Below are 26,649 nucleotides of genomic sequence, written 5' to 3'. Positions count from 1 at the left end.
CCACCCACATTGTCTGTATCTTTAAGATCTGGTTGGCTGTAGGGTTTCGCATTCTAATCAGTCTTCTGTAACTTGATTTTGTGTCAGTGCCCTGTTTGAGAGCACATTTCCACTCCATCTGACGAAGGAGCAGCGCTCCGAAAGCTAATGGTATTTGCTACCAAATAAACAAGGGGGCATGGCTTTAAATTGAGGGGGGGTAGTTATAGAACCGATGTCAGGGGTAGGTTCTTTACCCAGAGGGTGGTGAGGGATTGGAATGCCCTGCCAGCATCAGTAGTAAATGCGCCTAGTTTGGGGGCGTTTAAGAGATCCGTAGATAGGTTCATGGACGAAAAGAAATTGGTTTAGGTTGGAGGGTCACAGTTTTTTTTTTTAACTGGTCGGTGCAACATCGTGGGCCGAAGGGCCTGTTCTGCGCTGTAATGTTCTATGTTCTATGTTCTAAACCTGTTGGACTTTAACCTGGTGTTGTTAAAACTCTGACTATGTTACTTGACCCCATTGGATCAGCTTCTGCATGTATATAAAGCTTCTTTCCTCTATCCATTCTGTCACTGAGACTGCTTTATTACACCTCTCCTGCTTCTATCCCATTCTGTCCTGCACTGTCAACTCAGTTTATGCTTTTGTCACATCGTATCGGAGGTCTCCTGGTTTCTGTGATTCTTTAATTCAAAAACTGCAAGACACCCGGTGGCACAGTGGCTCGCGTTGCTGCCTCACAACACCAGGGACCAGGTTCAATTCCGGCCTCAGGTCACTGTGTGGAGTTTGCACATTCTCACCAAGTCTGCGTGGGTTTCCTCCGGGTGCTCTGGTCTCCGAAAGTCCAAAGATGTGCAAGTTAGGTTGATTGGCCATGCTAAATTGACCCTTAGTGTCAGGAGGGCTAGTATATACAGCAGTTACGGGGATAGGGCCCGGGTGGGATTGTTGTCGATGTAGGCTCAATGGGCCAAATGGCAGTCTTCTGCACTGTAGGGATTCTATGATTCTATCCAGAATGCCTTTGGATGATGCCTCACCTACTTTGGGACTTGTAATCCTATCATCTCCATCTTTGATATTCCACAGAAACTTCCCATGTCCCAGACTAGGAAAGTTAGGCTGTCTTGAATAATATGATCTATATTTGTGTTTGCATTGATACATTCAACAGTAAAACAAATCTTAACTGCAAAGACACAAGATTGTATGGCACCTAAAGCCAACTATTTGTTTGGATGTTTGCTTCAAATATTTTGGTGACATAATAGGCAAGGAGATGGAAGCAGTTGTGACAGGACTGGTCTCTATTGGATTATCTTGGCTAGTCTCCTGAAGAACCTGAGGTATTGAATAATGCAGCTTAGTGCAGGCAAGTTAGAATTCCCATAAACAATACTCCAGCAGCTCCCCGGTCATTGTGACTTGTGGTTTTAGATATTTGCTGCATCAACTTTGACTGAATTTTTGCTGTAGAATTTTTTTCCGAAGCACCTTGACTTAAATGTATACATTGTACTATTATAAGATGTTAGAATGTTATAAATAGCATTTCTAATGTGGGTGGATACAAAATAATTTTTCTCAGAAGATAAGTGTTTGAATCGTTTGTAAAATAAGCAAAATACTGCGGATGCTGGATTCTGAAACGAGCAGAGGATTCTGGAAAAACTCAGCAGGTCTGGCAGTATCAAGGAGAGAAAACAGTTATCGAGTTCTTTTTGTTTTTAAATTTGCAACATTTTGTGGCAATCTCTCACAGCTACACTTAAATATCTGACATGTTCTCCCTCTTCTGATGAAGACCAACTCTGCTTATGGATGCTGCAAGACCTGCTGAGTGTTTCCAGCATCCTCTGTCCTTGACTAGTTTGGAAGCTCTTTTTAAACTTATTGCAAGTATTTCATTTTTAAACGTTTTTTATAGAATTAGCTGAATTTCTGAGCAATTTCTATGTCTAGATGGAACTGTGGTTAGCACTGCTGCCTCACAGCGCCAGGGACCCAGGTTCGATTCCAGCCTTGGGTGACTGTCTGTGTGGAGTTTGCACATTCTCCCCGTGTCTGCATGGGTTTCCTCATGCAGGCGGGTTAGATGTGCGGGTTAGGTGGATTAGCCATGTTAAATTGCCCCTTAGTGTCAGGGGGACTAGCAGGATAAATATGTGGGGTTAGGGGGATAAGGCCTGGGTGGGCTGAATGGTGGCCTCCTGCACTGTGGGATTCTATTTGCCATTGTTTTGCCAGAGATGGAAAAAAAAATGAAATTGAGTGAAAACTAAAATTGAGTGTAAGGTTTTTATGGTCCATCTAGATAGATCTAATTGTAATAGTTTTCTAACGAAGGATCAGTAAAGTAATTCCTGTGTGGGTAATTTTGTGGTTGAACCCAGATTAATTGAATTGTTATTTCTCTAATGGATCTAGTATTTCCAGTGAGTAACTTTGTGGTTACTGTATATACTAGTGCACAAGTCAAATTAGTTTTTAGGCAAAAGGCTGAAGAGTTAGCTTAGAATTTTACTTTTTCCTTAGATTGCAGTAGGCAAGTCGACCCTATTTTATGGGCACACATTTAGGTCTACATTTGATGTATGTCAACCCCCTCCCCCGTTTCTGCTCAAGTGCTATACGCTCATTAGGCATCTACCTCAATTTAACCTCAGAAATGCACTCGCCTTACAAATCAACATGTGGGATCAAGCAGGCAATACGGGCAATGTTGCCAAGAAGATGCACAAGTGTTTACTTGCTCTCACAGAGCAGATCTTGCAGAACAAGTTACAAACGGAAATGGCTCCTCCGGCAAAAAGAATGAAGTACAAAGCTGGTTTAAAAATGGTGACCACCTGCACCAACACTTGGCAGTTCATGTTCTACTTGGCATACAAATCAGCCCATGTTTTTGGAAGGATTTTTGCAGGCTTTAATGGTCAATGTGTATGTTGCAATCTACAGTACTTTCTACTAAAACACACCCACCCAACACCTAACATGGCTCTCAAAAGAATCTGCCAGTTTATTTCCCCCTTCTCCCCAAAAATCTAAAATCAACCTACGTTTTTCCTATTTTAATTGTCAAGAGGAGATTGGAGGAAACAGATTAATGTTTTGATCCCAGCTGATGTTGCTACTGGACGTGTCAGATCCCAGGATGGAACCTGGCCTGATTGATCCTAACTTTATTTTTCATTTAGAAACCCGAGGGCAGCTAATGAATAGAGCCACAGGGTCTGGCAAAGGACTTTAACAAAAGAATAAAACATTCATTAAATAAGAAGAAATGAACTATATTACACTTCTTTTACCCCAACCATAACTTTACAGATAGTTCAGAATTGTAAGGACAACATGAGTTACAAAGTCTATCTTGTACACTCATGTTCACAGTAAGTACAGTCCATGTACACCAGTAGGCGATATATGGCAGTATGCTTGTCCAGATGCTTGTCACATTGAGCCAATTGTTGTCTCAGAAGCTCTTTTAACTTGGGGTTCCAATCTCCACTCTGACAACTCTCCTTGGAATTTTCTCCCAAGCTATGCTTTCATTTGGACAAACAACAAGGATCCACCTCCAGGATTTCAACCTCCTTTCCCCAGATCGCCACAAGCATTCCAAGCATCTCTCGGAAACTCAGCCATGCCAACAGTACAGTATTGTACACAAGTTTGTAGAAAGTAGTCTCAAACATTTGGCTGTCTCCTCTGTTCTTCTGGCTTCTCGCAAACTCGTGAATTCTGTTCCTCTCAGCTTTCTCTCTTTAATTCAGTGCCTTTTCCTCTGCTCATTTCTTTAACTTCACTGAACAAGACCTTGTTCGGATTCCTGCTCTTGTTCCTTGACTTCGGTGACTTTCTGGGACTTTGTCCACTCCCTGTTTTTTGCAACTCCTATTCATATCTCTGTCTAGCGCCTCCGAACACCTTCCTCCGACTAGAACGTCTTCATATTTCTCCCTGTGTGGGTCCTGTTGCTAAGCAACAGCTTAGTCTTTCCTGCTTTGTTTTAACTTCTTGAAATCACCCCCTCCCCAAATAAAACAGCTCTCCACTTCAAGAATAATAAAACCTCATTAAAATGCAAATCCAAACTCTCAGACTTGCAGGCAAAATCCAAAACTCAGGTTCCCCCTTTCTCAACACATGCATACAGAAATATAAATTAAACTTAAAGCTATAACTTGTTCCCAATATGCATAAATATAAATAACTTAAGCTATCCCTAGCTCCTAACAGGTTGGGAGTAACTTTTGATTGAATAATGAATTGAAGTTTTCAATGCAATGGTAAAGATTTTACTTGGTTCTGAAATTTTTGGTCTGGAAAAACTAGGGTGGACTTTTTCTTGAAGCCAGAAATCATGGTGTTGACTTTTACATAGAACAACTTTTACACAAGAACATATAGCATGTTTTGTTTCTGGAGGAACATGTATAGGACTACTCTTGCACTGCAAATGCTGCCAAATCCACATTAATGATATGTCTTCATCCAATTCCTAAGATTACCATTGTTTTTATTTTTGTTAAACGAGGTTTAAAAATTCTGCAAGCATTTTATTTGGCTGATTATGCAATATAGCAACACCTAAAATCTTGAACAGCAGTCTCCCTAATTGCTAGGCCAAAGTCATAGTTTGTATTTCCGGCTGAATGGGGAAAAGGCACTGTGCCAGTATGTGTATCATGAATGGTGTAGCTTGCCACAAGACTAAAGTTTGTTTATTAGTCACAAGTAAGGCTTACGTTAACACTGCAATGAAGTTACTGTGAAATTCCCCTATTCACCACAACCCGGAGCCTGTCCGGATCAATGCATCTAACTATGAATTGCCCTTTGCACTAAGTTATGTATGGTGATCACGCAAGAGTCTCACCAGCTTTTGTTTCTGTCTCTGAAAATACCCAAACTACCTATCTTATGTCCAGTCTAAAAGGGACTAAATACAAATACCTGGGTTTTCAGTTGACTGCAGCATCTGTGGATTTATTTAAATGGAAGCATGAAGAACATGAGCATTTGAAATAGTCATTCCTCAAGAGTTTTTAAACTATCTTCAGACACTTAAAAAAAATTGAAACACTTGGGTAAGTTAATGTTTGATAGACATCATTGCAATAATTGTATGAATGAGTTAAAGTTCCAGTCCTCTGCAGAGAGCTGGCCTTTAGAATTAACTGAAACTGAGTTTGATATTGAAGAAAAAATGTACAAAATGTTTCAGATCAATAGGCTTCCTGAATAAAGATCACTTAATTAACCAAATTTTAACAAGGTCATTACAGATCTGCATTGAATTACTTGATTTGCTCCTCACTCCGGTCATGCCTTGCATGCAATGTACTGATCTAGTTCATCTGATAACCTTCAAACAAAGTTTCTCCATCTTGGCTAATCTGCAGATAGTTTACTAAGAAATAGTCTAATTAGAAGCATATTCATTAGCAGATCCTGTTTATCTATAATCATGCATAATATAGAGGTTTCCCAATTTCATAAAGCACAAAACCTGCTTTTCACCTCTTGGAAAATTTGCTAATTATGTGGCAGAGTGGGGTTTTTAGAAAATAAACATGTAAACGCCTTTGGCGTTGATCTTTGGGTCCTCGCTGTCCACGGGGATGGTGCCAGAGGACTGGAGAATGGCGAATGTTGTTCCTCTGTTTAAGAAAGGGAATAGAAATGACCCTGGTAATTATAGACCGGTTAGTCTTACTTCGGTGGTTGGTAAATTGATGGAAAGGGTCCTTAGGGATGGGATTTACGACCATTTAGAAAGATGCGGATTAATCCGAGATAGTCAGCACGGATTCGTGAAGGGCAAGTCGTGCCTCACAAATTTGATAGAATTTTTTGAGGAGGTAACTAAGTGTGTTGATGAAGGTAGGGCAGTTGATGTCATATACATGGATTTTAGTAAGGCGTTTGATAAGGTCCCCCATGGTCGGCTTATGATGAAAGTGAGGAGGTGTGGGATAGAGGGAAAGTTGGCCGATTGGATAGGCAACTGGCTGTCTGACCGAAGACAGAGGGTGGTGGTCGATGGAAAATTTTCGGATTGGAGGCAGGTTGCTAGCGGTGTGCCGCAGGGATCAGTGCTTGGTCCTCTGCTCTTTGTGATTTTTATTAATGACTTAGAGGAGGGGGCTGAAGGGTGGATCAGTAAATTTGCTGATGACACCAAGATTGGTGGAGTAGTGGATGAGGTGGAGGGCTGTTGTAGGCTGCAAAGAGACATAGATAGGATGCAAAGCTGGGCTGAAAAATGGCAAATGGAGTTTAACCCTGATAAATGTGAGGTGATTCATTTTGGTAGGACAAATTTAAATGTGGATTACAGGGTCAAAGGTAGGGTTCTGAAGACTGTGGAGGAACAGAGAGATCTTGGGGTCCATATCCACAGATCTCTAAAGGTTGCCACTCAAGTGGATAGAGCTGTGAAGAAGGCCTGTAGTGTGTTAGCTTTTATTAACAGGGGGTTGGAGTTTAAGAGCTGTGGGGTTATGCTGCAACTGTACAGGACCTTGGTGAGACCACATTTGGAATATTGTGTGCAGTTCTGGTCACCTCACTATAGGAAGGATGTGGAAGCGCTGGAAGGAGTGCAGAGGAGATTTACCAGGATGCTGCCTGGTTTGGAGGGTAGGTCATATGAGGAAAGGTTGAGGGAGCTAGGGCTATTCTCTCTGGAGCGGAGGAGGCTGAGGGGAGACTTAATAGAGGTGTATAAAATGATGAAGGGGATAGATAGAGTGAACGTTCAAAGACTATTTCCTCGGGTGGATGGAGCTATTACAAGGGGGCATAACTATAGGGTTCGTGGTGGGAGATACAGGACGGATATCAGAGGTAGGTTCTTTACGCAGAGAGTGGTTGGGGTGTGGAATGGACTGCCTGCAGTGATAGTGGAGTCAGACACTTTAGAAACATTTAAGCGGTTATTGGATAGGCACATGGAGCACACCAGGATGATAGGGAGTGGGATAGCTTGATCTTGGTTTCAGATAAAGCTCGGCACAACATCGTGGGCTTGTATACCACTGAACTTTATTTCAAATGTGTGCAGTGATGGTTACATAATGTTTGTTTAACATTGAGATGAGCAACATTTTTAAAATGCTTGGCAAAATTTTCAAATGTGAAGTATGTTGCAACCTTAAGTGGAAAATAATTATATCAAATCTATTTTTGTACTTTGAATCGTTTTGGTATTTTATTACTGGGGAATACATCTAGGACTACTCTACAATTCATACAAATCAGGGTTGACTTGTGCATTTTGGAGTACAATTTTTATTTTGAAGTTTCTACTTTGCAGATTTGAGCTAAAATAAAGTTGCAAGAACACATTCAAAAGAAGGTTTTGTCAGTTGTTTTGTAAACTATTTGAACAAGTGAAGAGGGCACTCAGTACAGTGCACATCTTCTCATGCTGTGTTAGCTCAACATTCAATTACATTTTAATATTTATCCACATTTAATATTTATCCACATTTAAGCAAATGCAAATCCAACAACCTGCTCAGAAAACTCTGCTTGCGTTTTGGCAGGTATAACAAATTCCAACACAGCAACTGAGACCACTTTCAACATTCTAAAACACAATCAACAACACTCTGAATAAAACAATGATAATCCATTAAAATGTCAGTTCACCCTCTCTCCCAATGTTAACGGATCCTTTAAAAAAAATTCCAGGATCTATCCATTTTCTTCTTTGGGTCAGACCCTATCCATGTACCATGTTGCGTTGAGATCCTTCCATGAGATCCTTTCTTTGGGGGCGGCACGGTAGCACAGTGGTTAGCACTGCTGCTTCACAGCGCCAGGGATCTAGGTTCGATTCCTGGCTTGGGTCACTGTCTGTGTGAAGTTTGTGTCTGCTTGGGTTTCCTCCGGGTGCTCCGGTTTCCTCCCACATTCTGAAAGACGTGCTGGTTAGGTGCATTGGCCTGAACAGGTGCCGGACTGTGGCGACTAGGGGAATTTCACAGTAACTTCATTGCAGTGTTACTGTAAGCCTTACTTGTGACTAATAAATAAACTTTACTTCACTTCATTAGGCTTCGAGATTTTATTTACAGGCAAAGGAATGACAACATTACCTCCATCCACCTTCAGTGGCAGAGGTAAAAATCCATTCAACATGGATCTGTGCAGTGCATATTGTTTTCAGCATCAGAAGCCAAAGGCAAATTCAATTTTGAGACTAATTTTGCCCCTGTTCAACAGATGCATACTTGGAGCCTCTAAAGACAGTTGGACATAGTGCACTAACTTATCAAAGCTATATTTTTCTCTTGCCGTTTTTCTTCAGTTTAGTTTTCTTTTCCTACCCTCCAAAAAAGGGTATGTACCAAAGTACGATTCAACAGGTATAGGTTGCTGTCCAATAGTCATAGCTTGCAATGGAATTCTGGCTAACTATTTGACTGTATGAAGAATTAATTTTTTTTTTGCAACTACCTTCTGCATCCACTTCTAACAATTACTGGATATTGGCTGAATTCCTTCCACAATGCTAATCTGGAGAGGTTGAAGCCAATTGAAGTACTCCCAACACGCCTATCATTGGTTCAGCACCAACTGAGTATTCTATCTGCAACCATCCTGACCTGTGTTGCTTATTCCGTTGCTGGTAAATTTAATGAGCCTTTGAGGAAAGCAGTTCAGTTTGTATTGATCCCTCTTCTCAGCAGCCAGTGGCAATATAATCCCTTCTTTGTGCTATAACCCATTATTAACATTTTATACAGCTTGCTTCTTTGCACAATTGATCCAATAAGTTTAACTGAATTCTCACTCTTGCTAATCTAATTAAGTTTGAAATCTAAGCCTTCACAAACATTTTGTCAACCACTTTTTAAAATTTTAACACTGATATTGCAAGGTTTGCACTGCTGCCTCACAGTGCCAGGGACCCGGGTTCGATTCCCGGCTTGGGTCACTGCCTGTGCGGAATCTGCATGTTCTCCTTGTGTCTGCGCGGGCTTCCTCCGGGTGCACTGGTTTCCTCCCACAGTCCGAAAAATATGCTGGTTAGATGCATTAGCCATGCTAAATTCTCCCTCAGTGCACCCGAACAAGCGCCGGAGTGTGGTGACTAGAGGATGTTCACAGTAACCTCATTGCGGTGTTAATGTAAGCCTGCTTGTGACACTAATAAATAAACTTTAAACCTTTCCTTGGTTTTTGCACTTCCTCTTTCTGAAAACATTTGACTTTTTGCTGTGCTTTTCTTCTACAATTTCAAAACTCAAGCAGGAGGTGTTGATTAGGAGTTAGACCAGAAACGGATTATTTTTTGTCTTTGCCTAGGCTTTTGGTCACGAATATTTTGTGTGGTTCAGTGTTAAAATTTGACCATCAAAGCCCCTTCAACAGAGTGAAATATCCTATGTGAATGCAAGTTGTTGGTCTCTTGGGATCTGAAATAAATTCGGATTATAAAAACTTAATTACACCTCTGCCATTTGTTTGTTTGAACTGGACTAGCCGAATAAATACTGTAGCTACAAGAACTGGTCAGAGGCTAGTAATCTTGAAGCAGTTAACTCACCTGACTTCCTGAAGCCTGTCCACCATCTACAAAGCACAAGTCGGGGATGTGATGGAATACAGTCCACTTGCTTGGACGAGTGCAGCTCCAACATCACTCAAGAAGCTCGACACTGTCCAGGACAATGCAGCCCACTTGATTGGCACCCCATCCACAAACATTCACTCTCTGCCACCGAAGCACAGTAGCAGCAGTGTGTACCATGTTCAAGATGGGCTGCAGGAATTCACCAAAGTTCCTTAGGCAGCATCTTTGAAACCCATTACTACTCCCATCTAAAAGGACAAGGGCAGCAGACACATAGGAACACCACCACCTGGAAGTTTCCCTCTAAGTCACTCACCATCTTGACTTGGAAATATATCACTGTTCTTTTAGCCTCGCTGGGTCACTCCTTCCCTAACAGTACCACACCACAGAGACAGCAGTCCAAGTAGGCAGCTCAGCTTCTTAAGGCTTATTAAGGATCTGTAATAAATGCTGGCCAGCCAGCGATGGCCACATCCGGAGATTAATTTTTAAAAAGAAAAAACCAGCAAAACACTTCTGTGCCAACCCTTAACATTGTCTCAAACTGATGAAATTAGTGTAAATATTCTGTGTTCCCCCAGTTGGTGTAAATGTTTTCTCTCCCAATATTTCGTGAGCGTAGAGGAACTTGTTGCCTGAGTAACTTCTGCATGATTATGTAGTACATGCATCAAAGAATACGTACAAGGATTTAATGGAAAACATGGGCTGGTATTCTATGTAATAGAACATAGAACATTACAGCGCAGTACAGGCCAAGATAAACAATAAATAGCCCATTTACAGCATTTACTCCTAGGTTATAGTGTATGTTTGCAGTGTTGGTTAATAACATCAATGTTTTCCCTTTTCTTTCAGTACATCTTTGGGGAGTTCAGCCCTGATGAATTCAATCAGTTCTTTGTAACATCACGCAGCTCTGTTGAGGTGAGCATACTCATTGAGGAAAACCTGGAATTTTTATTTCTGTTTCTTGTACAACAGTCTTTAGTTGATGATTTTCACTCGATTTTAAGTTATGTCTATCAGCTGATTTAACAGATGGAATTTTAACCAAATACTGGGGTCAGAAACTATTTAAAAAGTGGAGTGCTGTGCATAGATGGACTGGTTGAGGGCTTTTCAGAGGAACAAGATTTTGTATTTAAATTATTTGTCGTTTCCAATCACTCTGAATTTGATATAAAAGCATACATTTCATGAATCAAATCTTAAATACATGTAATGTCAACTTCCCTCTCTGATTTCTTTAAATTGATAGCTTAAAAAGCTTTATGTGCTAAGTGGTGGTTCCATGATGCTGACTTACATATTGTAGCCACCACATTGCAGCTACATTATAGCTGTTAGGGCACAGCTTTTTTTGTGTTTTTAAAAATGAGAGAGCTAGGTTTTTACATATTTCAGTTAGGGATCTTTCACACAAGTTGATTTGATATCTACCTCAGTTTACAAAGAATAAAGACAATTACAGCACAGGAAAAGCCTTTCGGCCCTCCAAACCTGCCCTGATCATGTTGCCTGTCTGAACTAAAACCCCCTACTCTTCCGGGGACCATATCCCTCTATTCCCATCCTGTTCATGTATTTGTACAGACGCCCCTTAAAAGTCAACTCATTGGGTGTTTTTTTGTGCTCATTTTCTTGTTAGAATTGACAAGAACAGAATATAATCCCTAAAAGATTGGTTAAAAATCCTGAAATCTTTTGTAATGGAAACAGAATGAAACATTTACAAACAGTAAGCACCCTAGATTGCTATATAGTGACCACTGTTGGAATTGCTAGTGTATGGTGTTGAATTAGGGCAGTAGCAATGTTGTCCATCATGTTCTGACAGTCAGACAGACCGTTCACAAGACATTACATTAGATAAAGCATGAGTAAAAAAACCTTTCAACGACAACATAAAGTGTTGTGCTTTTTTAAAAGTTTAGTTTATTATTTATTAGTCATAATTAGTCTCGCATTCACAGTAACTAATGAAGTTACTGTGAAAATCCCCTAGTTGCCACACTCCGGTGCCTGTTCGGGCCAATCCACCTAACCTGCACATCTTTGGACTGTGGGAGGAAACTGGAGCACCCGGAGGAAACCCATGCAGACAAGGGGAGAACATGCAAACTGCACACACAGTGACCCAAGCCGGGAATCAAACCCAGGTCCCTGACACTGTGAGGCGTTAGTGCTAACCACTGTGTCGTCCCATTACCACGTCGCAATGGGCCACTGTAGACAGAAAGTTGAGACATGCCCATTTATGTGTTCAAGTAATCTTTAACTTCTGATTTTGAATCAACTTTTGATTTTGAAGAGTTCTTGAATATTTTTAATTGCTGTTCAGTTAGAATTGTGGAGCTTTTTGTAAATGAAGAAGCATTGAAAAGTGGCCAAAGCCTCTTGGGAGTAACTTCTGTTTTTTTCCTCCAACACTGGCAACTCTACTCTCTGCACCCAACATTAATGAAGGAGCAGCATAAAGAGAGCAGGATAATTGCTTTTCTTTGAGTCATTCCCTGCATTTTAAAAGTAATGTATTCTGTAAAGGTGTGAGGAATTTTGATATTGTATGGTGCTTACTGATGGAAATGATAATCTTGCATGTTTCAGTCATGGTTTTCTGGATTGAATTGTTTTCATTGTCACTCAATTGTATCACTCAAAACAGGAAGATATGGTGAAACATAATCTTGGTGGTACTTTATTTTATTTACAATATAATACAAAACTTCTATTTTCTGTTTGGCACAGCTCCCCCCATATAATGATAAAGTCTTGCATGGCAGTCAATCAGTGGGTAAGTGTTTGATTTCAGTGTATTTGCTAATATTCCATTGAGCTTGAAAATCTGGAAGGATCTTGGGGCCAGAGTAAAGGTCAATGTAAAATTAACTTTTGAAAATCAAATGAACGTAATAAAATTCATCAATTCTTATTCGGAGCAGTCTTGATTTACAAATATTTGATTTCTTTTGGTGCAAACTAATGCTATTGGCAAATAGTCTCTAGCAATGGGAATACACATTTTTAAAAATAGCTTAAATAAACCCTTTCACCTGCAGTTACCAGAACTCTGATTTATGCACATATTGGCTGATTTTTTTCATATTGAGATCCAGGATTTAGGATAATTTTGGAACGAATAAAATTTTAAAAATATATATTTTATTGCTTTTGGCTGTTTGGTAAATATGTCATCGGTGTTAAGCCCCTGGAGACTCGTGTGATTTCAACTTAAATCCCAAATGAGCAACTGTTTAAACCATTGCAGAGGGAATGTTTCTAGACTTGATGCTTGTTCATAACACATCATTAGCCTTAATGATATATTTTAAAAATTGTACATTGTAATAATGGGTTTTTGGAGCAAGAGGAAGGGGAGTTTATAATCTAGTGTGGAGCTGTATTTAGGGCTTAAACTTTGCGGCTAATTTTTTGTTTTGTTCAAATAGGAGATGGAAATGATTCAGACACTGAAGAAAATGAGTCGGAACCACCTGGTTTACAGGGCAGCGTTTACAAAGTTTCCAGTACACTGAATCCACAGGCACCAGAATTTATACTGGGATACCAACCTGTACAGAAATCCTTAGACAACTTGTCGGAAGAAGCTGCCTACAGCTCCATTGACTGCCAATTTGGAGAGGGTAATATTTCTCTGGACAGCGGCAATTGCCAGGGGAATGATGATCTTGTTTATCGAGGGCAAGGCCCAAGGGAAAGGAGGAACAAGAAGAAAAGACCTCCTGGATATTATCGCTATCAGGAAGGTGTGAGTGATACTGGTGTTCCCTCTGAAACTTCGGGCCTTGTTAATGGACATGTGTTAAACTCAGGGCTAAATGCTATAAGCCCAGAAGAGGTCGAATTACTTGGCCAGAAAGAGATCCCTGAATCTCATGGAGCTATTTCTTCAAAGGCTAATCAGAGGACTTGTGATAGCCCTGAGAATGATGCGGACTTCATTAGTGGAGCCTTCTGTAATAATACAGTCTCTAGTTCATTAGATGAGGCCAGGACTGCTGAGCAGCCTGGGTTTGAGCTTAAGGCTAGCACTGAGGCTGATAATGAGGTTAATTCCTCTGAACAGCCTGATCTCTCCGAGACTGGAAGGAGTAGCCCAATAAGGACAGCTATTGCACAATCATATGCAGGCACAGATATTACTGTGGATGTTAAAAATGACAGTGGACAAACACTGGAATCTTCTGGCGATAGTGCTGTAACACTTCCTAATACTTCTGATGGGGAAGGATTGCACACTGATGGCACAGAATGTGAGCAAGATAAACCAGAGGATGTATATGCAGTTGAGCCAGAGCAGACGGCCGTAGCTCCTTCTACCGCTTCTGCTCCTTTGCCAGCCAAATCCTGGGCTAGTCTCTTCCACAATTCAAAGCCCTCTTCAGCAGGACCTGTGGCCTATGTTGAGGCAAAATTTACACCAACCAATGCTTCTGTTCAGTTACCTGAAAAGCAACCAGAGATAAGAATGGATGTGCCTGTTCCGGTGTCGGAGGATTCTGCAGCTCAACCAATAGCAGGTAACTTATATATTTTTTAAAAAACTGGCGTCAATTTACATGTAGTATTCCTTGGATGGTATCAAGTTAAATATTTGGTGATTTAATAGTAAGGTTGTTCCCAATAATTGCTGGAACAGAAATCTGAGGTTTTCCAAAGCTGACATTCCAGTTATACAAGAACCTGAGACCTTTCCTGTCTTAAGCAACTACCTCCTGACTTGTATGTATTGCTGCAGCTGCTATAATGTATAAGACAGTAGCTTAAACTTTGAAAGAGAGAGTGCAGAGACTCCCATTGGTGCTTGCAGAAGACAGGTTGGCACTGACAAACCTGTGTCTTCATACCTGAACTTTGGTCCAGTTGTGGGGACTGTAAAGATAAAGATTATGTCACTACACACTGATGCTTGGTGTGCGAAAACCAGTTTATTCACACTAATTAAAAATAGACTGGATTGTTCATTTGGCATTAATTTGGACAGCAGTGATGAGCTTTGATAGCTAGTGGTTTTTTTAAATCAGTGCAATGCAAAGTTTTGTTTGTGCACCAGCGATCACAATTACTATAGCCAGTGTATCTCAGCTTATGATTTTACACTGTTTGAATCCCAATAAGAAACCAATTTAGCTCAAGATTATCTGTATTATTCTCCCATTTGACATTAAAACAAACTGAAAGATGACCTTCAATCAGGAGAATGTCTTATCAACAGCAGTTCCATTTTGTGCTCTGCAAGTTGTTGAATAGGCATCAAGCATTCTCGGGCTCGATGGTGTGGCTAGCTGCACCCATTTCATAATGAGGGTTTGCACACAATGTGGCAACAGTCAAGTATATAAGTAAGTGGGATGACATGAAGCTGTATCTACTTTGCTTAAGCATTAATCATTATTATGGATTGGTGCTTTTGCAAACCAGAAAGCATTTGTTTACTAACTTACCATGGTGCTGAATAAGAGGTAATGTCAGGAATGGACTTCAAGTCTCACATTAACTCATCTAATTGCCAAGACATGGGAATATTTGGATTTTGGTTAACTTGGAAAAGAAGTAGTATTGATACTCTGTAAAGACTGTGACCACTGGATAGTAGCCCATGAATGGCCTCTTGGTTTCCTGAGACGAGTGTTTGCCTTCTCTTGAGTACTCCATAAAAGATGTTGGGGGAGGAGTCACAGAAAAGTTGCATGTTAAGATCATAATGGGAATATTTCCATTTTCTTTTTCAAATTTCTCTCTGCCACAAAATCAGTGACTAAGTTATAGTCCTATGGATCCTACCTTTCACAAGTAACAATTCATGTTTGGCTGGACTGTTTTATTTTTGTTAAGCGAGGTTTAAAAATTCAGCAAGCATTTTATTTGGCTGATTATGCAATATAGCAACACCTAAAATCTTGAACAGCAGTCTCCCTAATTGCTAGGCCAAAGTCATAGTTTGTATTTCCGGCTGAATGGAGAAAAGGCATTGTGCCAGTATGTGTATCATGAATGGTGTAGCTTGCCACAAGACTAAAGTTTGTTTATTAGTCACAAGTAAGGCTTACGTTAACACTGCAATGAAGTTACTGTGAAATTCCCCTATTCACCACAACCTGTCCGGATCAATGCATCTAACTATGAATTGCCTTATGCACTAAGTTATGTATGGTGATCATGCAAGAGTATAAGGCGGGCCCTTCAAACTCCACATGGCTCAGCAAGGAGCCTACATTTGTATTAACCACAATTATTAATGCAATGGTGGCCTGAGAACAGAACGTTCTACTGGTAATTCAAGAGGTGCTTACAGCTGTATTCAGATTGAAACTATAGTATTGCAGCTTTACCAGGATTGTTGGTGCTCTTGGGTGATTGAAGATAAATCACCCAAGGTTCAGAAATAATAGCTTCTTTATAAGTCTGCTGTTGTGTAGGCCCGCCCTTATTTAGTTCCTGTTCAACTGATTCACTTGCACATATTGATCTGTAAAATATTTTGTTTTTTTTGTGGTGTAGCTTAACCTACATCAGCTGATAGCTGGAAAGCTGTAAATCAGTATCCACTTGTGATAAGTTTTAAAATTCTAATCAATATCCATCAGAGGCCAGATGTGGATATATATTTTTGAGAATCCATCGAGGTCAACATTTACACATGTAAATTTCCGTTTAACTGCTCAGTTCAATAGTCCCACCTTACTGTTGCCACAAGATGGTGCTAATAACTCACAAATTGTTCTTGTTCACCTTGTAATGCCAGTGATAATTTTTTGTTTGACCTCCACCAACTGGTAACAGTTCTTTTAATTCCTCTACTGTTGTTTTGCATCAGTGGATTTATCTTCTCCGAAGATGTTTTTCTGATGTGGCCAATGCTGTTTCACAGATATACATATGTTTATGTTCCAGTGATAATTCCCAAGTAAACCAGACCGATTCTCGTCGTGGATGTTGATCATATGTTGAAAGGATTAAGTAATGAGACATCCTCGTCTTGTTCATCTTCCAAAACTTGCCGATTGTGTTAACCTGTTACCAAGTTTAACTGTTGCTCATTACTAGAAATCAGACTTGTTCCACTCCAACCGTTCCAGCTCTTTACACTGCATTATTTCATCTCCCATGCTCTATCAGATGCTTTCTAATAAATGCATTTCAATTATCTACTCAGTAGTCATCTTCGAACAAACCTTGCTTTTGTGTGTTCTTTCTTAACAAAATTGCACGTGTTCCAGTTTTGCTGTTAGATCTGTAGAGCTTTATTTCTGAAATATTGTGCTGAAGAAAATACAGCAGCAGCTTAAAAACAACATTAATGTTGCCCTACAGTCAGAATAACAGGATGGATTCCAACAAACTTGGAAACATTTTCTTGATATGGCTCCATCTATTTGGCCAAAAGAATGCGGTTGGCAAGTACCTGAAAAGTGTACCATGGTCTGTCTATAGTATATCCTTGCACTTATGCTGTTTTAAAAGTGTTATGTTGATGTGCTTTGCATATATTGCTAGGAATAGGATTGAGGAAAGCTTAAGTTAATGTGTTTATCTGTCCTTGTGTTTCTCAGCCTTTTGGCTAAGGTCAAGCATCAGATCAATCCACGATGGAGTGCATAGCTTTTTCCTGTCAGCTTGGATCTTGTATGTCTCTCTAGAATTAATTTTTGGAGCAGGCAAGGAGATGGCTTGTCCTGTCCACTCTGCACATTGGCTTTGTAACTTTAAGAATGGAGTAAAAAATTTTTTAAAAACAAGTTTATCCTTCCAATGGGTAAATTGAATTGTGTTGAGGATGAATGAGCACTACCAGCAATTTGTGTGCTTGAGTGCAATCTGGGTTTCAAATCTTCAGTTAGAGTCTATTACGTTATTACCGTTTGTGGTGGAATTGTTTTTACATACATACAAACTACATGGAAGTGTGTCTCCCTGGTTAACTTGTTTTTGGATCAAGCTGAATAAACAACTCTTTATGAAGTTGGATATGGATATAAAAGTCGATATTGTACAATAGTATATGCTACACCTGTAAAATTATTAGCAATGTAATATCCATTAACTGCCCCAGTACATTAAGCAGTAGTAGGCTATGCCACAGGGCGTTGAAGTGCAGGTTTGTGTTTATGATATCCCAAAGAAAGGCAATTCCTAAACACAGCTACCTGCATAAACTGTGAGACAGTGAATCCACCCGTCAAGCTCATACCATATTTGCTAGCTGCCTGAGTCAGATAATGGTACCAGGGCTAACAAGGAAAAATATTTTTGCGCAGAGAGGGAACATAGTCATAAGACAGGGGGGTATGCAGATGTATAATAATTGGTATACCAAATCGGTTACCTGTTAAGCATGTTTAACCAAGTTTTTAATATATTATATTAAGATCAGTATGCATTTTGAGGACCAGATTGAAAGTGGCCTCAAAGGGTAAAATTGAATTCAATATATTAATCTTATAATGTGATTCTTTTTCTTTCCATATCTATAGAACTGCTGGAAAATGTGAAATTGGTTCATAAACCAGTGTCTTTGCAACCGCGAGGTCTGATCAACAAAAGCAATTGGTGCTATATCAATGCTGTATCCTTAATCTGAATACAACATGACAGCTAATATCCAACAATCTATATGTATACCCAAAAGACTGTAACGTGAGCTCTAGTGTTGAAACAAATAATGTAATATGATTTGAACATGTTTGTAGCGTGCTGGTGGGTAATGAGTTAAATTTAAAATAAATAATTGTGTGCCACTGCAGAAAGCAGTGCTGGGAATAACTAGGAAACAATGAAGTCAGAATTCTCAAACATTTTTAAAGCAGGGCTCCATTAAGATTATTTTGCCTATAGGTAGGTCTTTCCTTCAAAAATCCACAAAGCTTACTTTTCTGTCGCCAAAAACAGTTCGCATTTGAGTCATTGATTTGCATTTATGTAATTCATTAAATGTTGTGATGTCCCTCCTATTAAGTGATTTAAGAAACCCATCCCAAGGCCAGATGTTAGTGCTCAGCTAAAGATAATTTTCAAATAAATATTTCTGGATATTCCCTTCAGTAGTTGCAATAGGCAGGTATGAACGTCTGCAAGCAAAATACATAACCTGAAAGTGATTTAAAGCAAGTACGTTGATTATCAATCCCCCTTTCAATTTTAACTGAAAAATATCATACTTGGGTGACTTAAGCCAATAAAACTTGAAATCATTGGAACCACTTAATCTCGCTCAGATGGCGAGAGACTGGAACTCAAAAAAAAATCTGAATCTCATAATTATGCTACAGTCCTGAATGAACTTCAGCTGAGTTAGTGCGAGTATGCAGTCTTTTGGAATAAAAAGCAGTACAATTATCAGTTATTACCCTGCATTGTCACTTTGCTTGTATATAAATTAGCCAAATTTAAATGTTTTCAATTTTTTTTTTACATTTCTAAATTGGAGTGGGTCAACCTGTCCCATTCCTTCAGATTTATTTAACTTTCTTACGATGGCCCCGGAGTTTCATTTCGGTTGAATCAAGTTGGATAAGTTTGAGATTCATGTTGTATTGTAATAATTTATATGCCAGTGATCTGGGAAGCATCAGCATAACTGTCTCCTGTTTCTCTACCCATCTTAACTCAACATTACCACAATAGATCTGCACCGACTCTCCGACAGAGCAGCTTTTCCAGGCCCACCCCTGCCCTATCCCTGTAACCCCACTTAATTATCCTGTTAATCCCCCTAATTTACACATCTTGGGACACTAAAGGGCAATTTAGCATGGCCAATCCACCTAACCTGCACATCACATCTTTGGAATATGGGAGGAAACCGGAGTACCCGGAGGAAAGCCAGGCAGACATGGAGAACGTGCAAACTCTGCGCAGATGGTCACCCAAGGATGGAATCGAACCCATGCCCCTGGAGCTGTGAAGTAGCAGTGCCACTGTGCTGCCCCTGTTATGCATTAATGTATAGTCTTGGTAGAGTAGTCCAAATCTTAGTTACCTAATGTCCACAAATCGGGCAGGTTTATCATACTGTATTAAATTTAATTGAGAGTAAAATTTTACAAAAGTTTTATCCGGATATTGGTTAACCGCTATAATGGTGTGGTGTATCTCCAGACTAGTTAGCACTTCACCGCTTTGAGTGCTGTTCTCTTCCATGCTCCAAGCGACCCTTGACCCCACCCACCACAGCTTGACAGAACTGCCCAACCCCAAATCTGGCATGGCTTCAGTGAGGGCTCTAGGTTTGGGATACTATACCTGTACATGAATAAAGCAGGCAAGCCAGTCTCAGGTCTTTGATCTTGTATGGTCGTTAAAAGGTCTTCAAAACCCATCAGATTTTTTAATATATACTTTGATGCAGTTGTGTTAGGACATAGATTTCTGCTGCTTCCACCACTTGGCTTCAGGTACTGTGTTGTAGACCCGTAGTAAACCAAGTGGAACTATTATCTTCTTAACTAATGTGACATAGACTTTGCAAGCTTTGGTTGCATGCCCACCCATGTTTCATCTGATGAAGTCTATTCCGATATATAATGAGATACAGAGACCTCGCAGTTCTACACCAATGATTGACAGCTTGTACGTATTACATTTGTTTATACATATACTTGAAAATGTTTTGAAAAATGCTGTAGTGGATGATATGGTCAGGTCTGCTCACTTTTCTATAAATTTAAAAGGAAAGTAGGTCCTCCCAGAATTTGAATAATCATATTGCAGTATGCCTGATACAATCGCTTTCTAAGAGTTTGTAGCTTAGTTTAATTATATTTAAGTAAAAGAATGCACACATTGAAAACTTCAGTAAAAGTGTTTTTTAAACTGAACCTTGTTCTGTTTTGTTAATTTAATTTAATAGCGTTCGACTGATGAATGAGTTCTGTACAATGCCAGTACCCTCCAAGCCAAAACCAGGTATGTAATTTAGGTACCACATTAATCTGTGCATTTTATTGGCTGTGTGCTAATTAAGACTTCTGTCAACTCCATTTTATTTACAACGACACACAGCTTGATTCTGAAATGACCAACTACAGAATAGTTTAATTTTTCATTTTTGGTATTTATAACCTACTTTGAAATGAATGGCAGAAAATCTTCATGATTGGAAGTAACTTATGTTGCTGTGTAAATGCTTTACTTCTGCATTTTACTAGAATCGCTTTTGATCATCTTTCATAATTATATAAGGTACTGGTGATAAAACTGTTAAAGATATTCGTACTGGAATTCCTTTCGAACCAACCTACATTTACAGAGTGCTGACGGTTATCAAGTCAAGTTTATCTGAAAAGGTAAGTTTGAGGCATTGTTTGCCCTGAAGTATATTGTCATATTTTTCTTAATCCCAAATAGTGTTTTGGAGTTTCAGTAATGTTGACTCTGTCAAGTCCTGTTAGAACCACTGCTATTGTTCTGTTGCAGTTTGAATATGCAATGCTGCAGTGAAACTGTAAACAAAAATTAAATTGAATTATGTAAGACCCCTTGTGCTCATTAACAATCCAGATTGATTTTATCATTTTTATAATTCATAATGGTAAAATCCTGTATGTCAAAGTGGAACTTGAAATTAAAAAAGTTATTGGTGGCGCAGTGCATGGTGCCATGGATTGGGTTGTGAGTTTATGCCCGTGACTTCTCCTCTTCTCTCTCCTCCCCCCACACCTGAGTTGTTCCGATCTCTCTCGTACCAAAGTGGGAGGTGCTGAAGAGAGGCCGTGCCCTTCCTCACAGAGGAGAGTTGTCACCGAGCCATGCTCTTCCTGTGATGATGAAAGGTATTTTTTAATAATCATTAGTTGTTTTCGACTGTCTGTCTGCAACTGAATTTTTAATTTTCCCCGCCCCCAAGTCTCTCTATACATCAAAATCGCTTTTCCTGATTTTAGGAGTACTGGAGACCTGGCTCCCAATCACTCTACGATTGCTGGTGCATAGTCAGCTGTTGGGTGAATTGAGAGTGATGGCCCTCTAAGCTTCCTGCTTTCCAGAGAAATCTCCCAGTGACTCCACCTCATTAAGATTGGGGATTTGTCTACCCCTTCTCCCTATCCGCAAGAGCCCCCTCCCTCCTGCCCCCCCCAGAAGGGGATCATGGACATCTTTTTCATCTTCACGTTGGGTTGTTGGAACTCCAACATTGTACATCACTGTGCCACCAGATGCAGTTGACTTAATTCCCTTGCACTGCAAGAAGCAAATGTCTTGCAGTGTCTATCCACTGACACCTAACCTAAAATTGCAAATGTGGCTGTAGCTTCGAAGAAATAAATGTACTTTTTCATCTCGCCTCCTTTACCATAGAAAATCTGTGGTTAATGATTGAACTAATTACATGGAAGAAAAAAACCTTTTTTTTAAAAAAAAATGGTAAAAACCTCTGTATGCACATGGGTTAAATTTGTAATTGGACAATGGACTAATCTGCGAATCAGTTACAAGCACTCTTTCTATAGAGTATAGGCTCATTTATAGTACGCCCACCCAACAACTTGCCAGTTTCCATTTCAGTGTCCATAACATTTCTCAAGAGTTCTGCAAATGGAAATTTGGAATAAGATTGAATTCCTCCACTCTGGCTAGGCTTGTGGTAGCTGAGTAGCATTGGCCTTCAAGCCTCTACTATTTAACGACTTTTAGTTGGTTTCCTATAAACTTGACGAAAGATCAGCAGGATAAATTTACCACTGTCTTATCAACTGTTCTGTTCGATTCAAAGGAGATGTATTTTTCTGCCTCATTTTTCAAAACACAACAAAGTATTTTATCTTATTTATCCCTTTTTATAGATATTTCAGGCTCCAGTTTCTTATGAAAGTCTAGCTATAATTTCAGGAGTGTGTTGCATAGTGTTGGTAACCAAAATTGTATCTTTAAAGCTAATTATTCGCATAAGGAATAAAACTAATCAGAAATAATACTTTTCACACTTTAGAGTAAATTTTCCACTTGCTGTCATTTGCTCTGTCTTTGCCCATTAGATGAATTTACAACATGGTAAAGATTTAGTGTCTGTCAGTTATTTCATTCGGGTCTTTCATGATTGCTGTATTACAAACTAAAGAGAAGATTTTTATTTATACAGTGCCTTCCTTGGCCTTAAATGTTCCAAAGTGCTTCACAGCCAATTAAGCATTAGTCACTTGCAATATAGGCAAAGGCAACAGCATATTTCTGCACAGCAAGATCCCACAATTATCAGCAAGCTAAATATTCTGAAGTGTTATATTTATGTTGGTTGAGAGAGCAGTGTTGGACAAGACATTGGTAGAATTTCCCTGTTGCTCTTTGAATTGTGCCATGGGATCTTTTACATCCACCTGTTGGAGCAGGCAAGGACCCCTGTTTAAAGATGCCACAAAGCTATCAGTCTGGATTACATGCTCAAGTCTCTGGGAAGGAGCTTGAACCCATAACTATCTGAGTCAAACGTTGAGAGTATGAACACTTTTTATCCTGGGGTTTCAATCTGCAACAGCTGTTTTCATGAATGTGCTTTGACGGTAGATTGATGGATTTCAAGAAAGCCTGGACATTCTCTCGAAGACACATTTTAAGATGCCTCCTAAGGACCCTTGGTCCCCCACAAGGAGCATATTCAGCTCTGAAGAAGAGTCATACAGACTGAAAACGTTAACTCTGTTTCTCTCTCTCCACAGATGCTGCCAGACCTGCTGAGTTTTTTCAGCATTTAGTTTTTATGAGCATGTTCTTTGACTGTAATATTGTTTGCTTCAACTGAACACCAAACCAGGTGGCCGCCTTTCTTGCACTAATCACTTTCTGTTAGCCAAGTTGCTGTAGTTGCAGCCACATCCTTTGTCGAAGCTCTCCAACTGTTGTTTTGATCAGGTCATACTTGAGAAAGCAGTTTCAGGAGTGGCTACACTAACCGCAGTCTGCTGCATTGCCCAGTATCCTAGGAGCATGTCTATTTGAGGGAAATGGTTGATTATAATCAGGACAGGCCTGTTATTTTTAGCAACTTAACGTGCCGACCGTCCAGTGCAGAACTGAGGGATTGCGGGACGAGAACTCATGAGGTTAAACTGAGGCTCTACCTCTGTTCCATGTGAATGCTAAAGATCTTGCACCACAAACCTGAAGTGGAACAGGATGCTGTCCTAGGGTCCTGCCAGCATTCCTTGCTCACTAACAGCACAAAAAAACTTAATTGGCCATTCATCTCACTTGCTGTTTGTGGGACCTTATTGTGTGCAAATTGACTGCTGTATGTATCCACATATCTGATTACTTAAAGTAAAATAATTCACTGGATTGAAAAACTTTGGGGTGTTCTGAAAAATTACATAAGGTTCTATAGCAAGGCAAGTGTTATTTTTCCTGCTGAAACTTTCTTATCACTAGTTTCGTTTTCAGCTTGTTTTTATTAAACATATGTTTTAACTAATGAATCGCGTTTTCTCGTTTAGGGTCGGCAAGAAGACGCAGAGGAATACTTGGGCTTCATTTTAAATGGCCTACATGAGGAAATGTTGGCACTGAAGAAACTGATAACTCCTCAGGATGAAAGTAAGCGATCTTTAGTTCTCCCCCTTGCCCCCAGAACTTTACAGGTAGTTTCCTGAAATGTGACTAGTTTATATGTTCGTGTAAAAGCTGAATTTCTCTGGGTCAAAGGTTGTGGGTAGATTTTTACTTGGGTAATGTTTTTGAGGGATTGATATGTGTGCTTGGTTTGAGCCCAAAAAAGACTAGCAATGGACTAAAGTAAAAACCACCGACAATAAAGCATCCATATTAATTCTCTAACAATTTTTAACAAAAACTACTTATATACATTTACTCCAACACAATAGAAATAATGCCATAATGAATTAACTACAATGCTTCACATAGCAATCAAGAGTCATTTGGAACGATTTGAATCTGAATAGCCTGGCTTTGTATAACATCAAGTGGGCCATCTTTACCTTTGTCATCGTCATTGGTGGTACTGGTATCCTTGTTCCACAAGTTTTTTAACTTTAAAGTTTATTTATTAGTGTCACGAGTAGGCTTACATTAACACTGCAATGAAGTTACTGTAAAAATCCCCTAGTCGCCACACTCTGGCCCTTGTTCGGGTACACTGAGGATGAATTTAGCATGGCCAATGCACCTAACCAGCACGTCTTTTGGACTGTGGGAGGAAACTGGAGCACCTGGAAAAAACCCACGGAGACACGGGGAGGTTGTGCAGACTCCGCACAGTGACCCAAGCCAGGAATCGAACCCAGGACCCTAGCGCTGTGAGGTAACAGTGCTAACCACTGTGCCACCATGCTGCCCTTCTTGGTACTTTTGCATGTATTCAATATTCCACATTTTAGAAATTGTTTTTCGACAATATTGAGATCAAATGCGTTCCACGAGTCCGTGACCCATCGGCACAATGTTGCTCATGAGATTGCTTGCATTATTCCACTTTTAGTGAATGTTTTTTCACTGTCCAACATCCAATTGTTCTACATTGTTGGGATACTTCCCTCAAGAGGTTTATTTATACCTGTCCAAGGGCTGAATAATACTTGTAAGACTGCCAGGTTTTGGTTGATCTCACATCATGGGCAACCAGTTGGGATTTGAATATGCCGCGATGAGCAAGCATTTTTTTCTTTGTGCAATCCTCCTCGTCTCAAATCGACCTATTTCTTACAACTGCGTTCATCCATCTAACCTTTATCATGAGCAAGGATGACGATTTTCTGAAATTTCTCTTTGGGGAGAGCTTTGTGCTTAACCATCATCATCTGCTTTAATTTTGTGCCAACAGCCAAAAAAAATGGAACCACTGAATGAACCTTCTCATGGCCAGTCATCTTTACAAGGATGATTTTTTTAACCAATCTTGGTAATGGTCTTGTTTGTTAGCATGTCAAAGTTTCATGGGGTTTCATCCATATTTGCTGTTCGGACTATTTGTTATACATTCTCCTTGATGTCACATGGCAGCAGTAGAAATTTAGGGTTTTGTTGTTGAGGTCATGTGACAGGCATTTTCTGGCAGCAATAAATTGTGCCTTTTCATTCACCTTGTGCACCAACTGCCACGGGCCTTCAATTCTAAAATACCAACTTTCTTCACTTCTCTGAAGGCATAAAGTTGGATGGCTCCACAGCTGGTGTGATATTTTGCCAGTGCTCACTAACCCATTCTGCCACTTTTTTATCCAGTTTAAATTGACCTGCATATTTGATATTCTTTAATGAAGGATGTCTCAGATCATGTGGTACACATTAGTTTTGTAATTGGCTGGGAGGTATCTGCGCATGCCTTTAAATTAATGAACCGTAATAATTGCAGGTTAAGTAATCCATTAACACAACACTGCTTAGTCCCTAAAATTCTAGTCTGCTTTCATGCGCGATACATGACAAATTACATTTTTATGGCGATAAGTCATTGGGTCAACTTTTAGACAATATTGAGATCAAACGCGTTCCACAAGTTTCTTCAGGCATTGCGATAAAAATCAGAAAACCCTTAACTCTAAATGTTTCATATTCTTACTATATCTTTAATGCATGTTACAACATGTTAGTTGAGACATTTATAATCTTTTCAATTGCTAATTTAATCCTTTATGATAAATTACTGGTAGATTATTTTAGATATTTCTAGTTCTCCAGATCATTGGATAATAGCAGAGATAACGACTACCTAAAAAAAAAATGTGGAGATGATTCCAAAATTAAGTATAGTTACTTAATGAAATATTATATAAAGTGCATTGTATTATAAAGAATCAATCGGACTAATCCTGAATTTGTATCAAGATGTCCCAAACGTGTGTTGAGAATTCTTGTGCAGTTACTGACTTACAATTCACATATGCTGCAGAGCTTCATCAGATATTTTCCTAGTAATCTGATGGTAATTACCTATTTTGTAGCATTTCGTTATTTGGTAGAAATGTCTTTGTTATCAGTTTTGCGTTGCAAATCTTTGCTGGCGCATTTGTTGGCAGAGGTTGACACTTTCAAATCAGTGATGACCAATTGTTGCACAATGGCGATGTGCTTTTTTTTAATAGCCTGTTCATTTTGAT

General features: G+C 39.6%; 1 protein-coding gene across 1 annotated transcript in view; it reads left to right on the top strand.

Annotated features, from left to right (window-relative positions):
- The window catches only part of usp10 (ubiquitin specific peptidase 10), a 73,242-nt gene that overhangs the window by 21,492 nt on the left and 25,101 nt on the right, over positions 1-26,649 (top strand). Inside the window, exons 2-9 of the mRNA XM_078210596.1 lie at positions 10,439-10,507; positions 12,332-12,377; positions 13,033-14,124; positions 18,079-18,170; positions 20,064-20,173; positions 20,454-20,509; positions 20,786-20,889; positions 24,031-24,130. Coding sequence (XP_078066722.1) covers positions 10,439-10,507; positions 12,332-12,377; positions 13,033-14,124; positions 18,079-18,170; positions 20,064-20,173; positions 20,454-20,509; positions 20,786-20,889; positions 24,031-24,130 — 1,669 coding nt within the window. The remainder of the gene's footprint in view (positions 1-10,438; positions 10,508-12,331; positions 12,378-13,032; positions 14,125-18,078; positions 18,171-20,063; positions 20,174-20,453; positions 20,510-20,785; positions 20,890-24,030; positions 24,131-26,649) is intronic.

Source organism: Mustelus asterias, chromosome 4 (assembly GCF_964213995.1).
Source record: "Mustelus asterias chromosome 4, sMusAst1.hap1.1, whole genome shotgun sequence".
Lineage (NCBI taxonomy): Eukaryota > Metazoa > Chordata > Chondrichthyes > Carcharhiniformes > Triakidae > Mustelus > Mustelus asterias.
The sequence above is the reverse complement of the archived record's forward strand: the minus strand, read 5'-3'. Positions and strand labels throughout refer to the sequence as shown.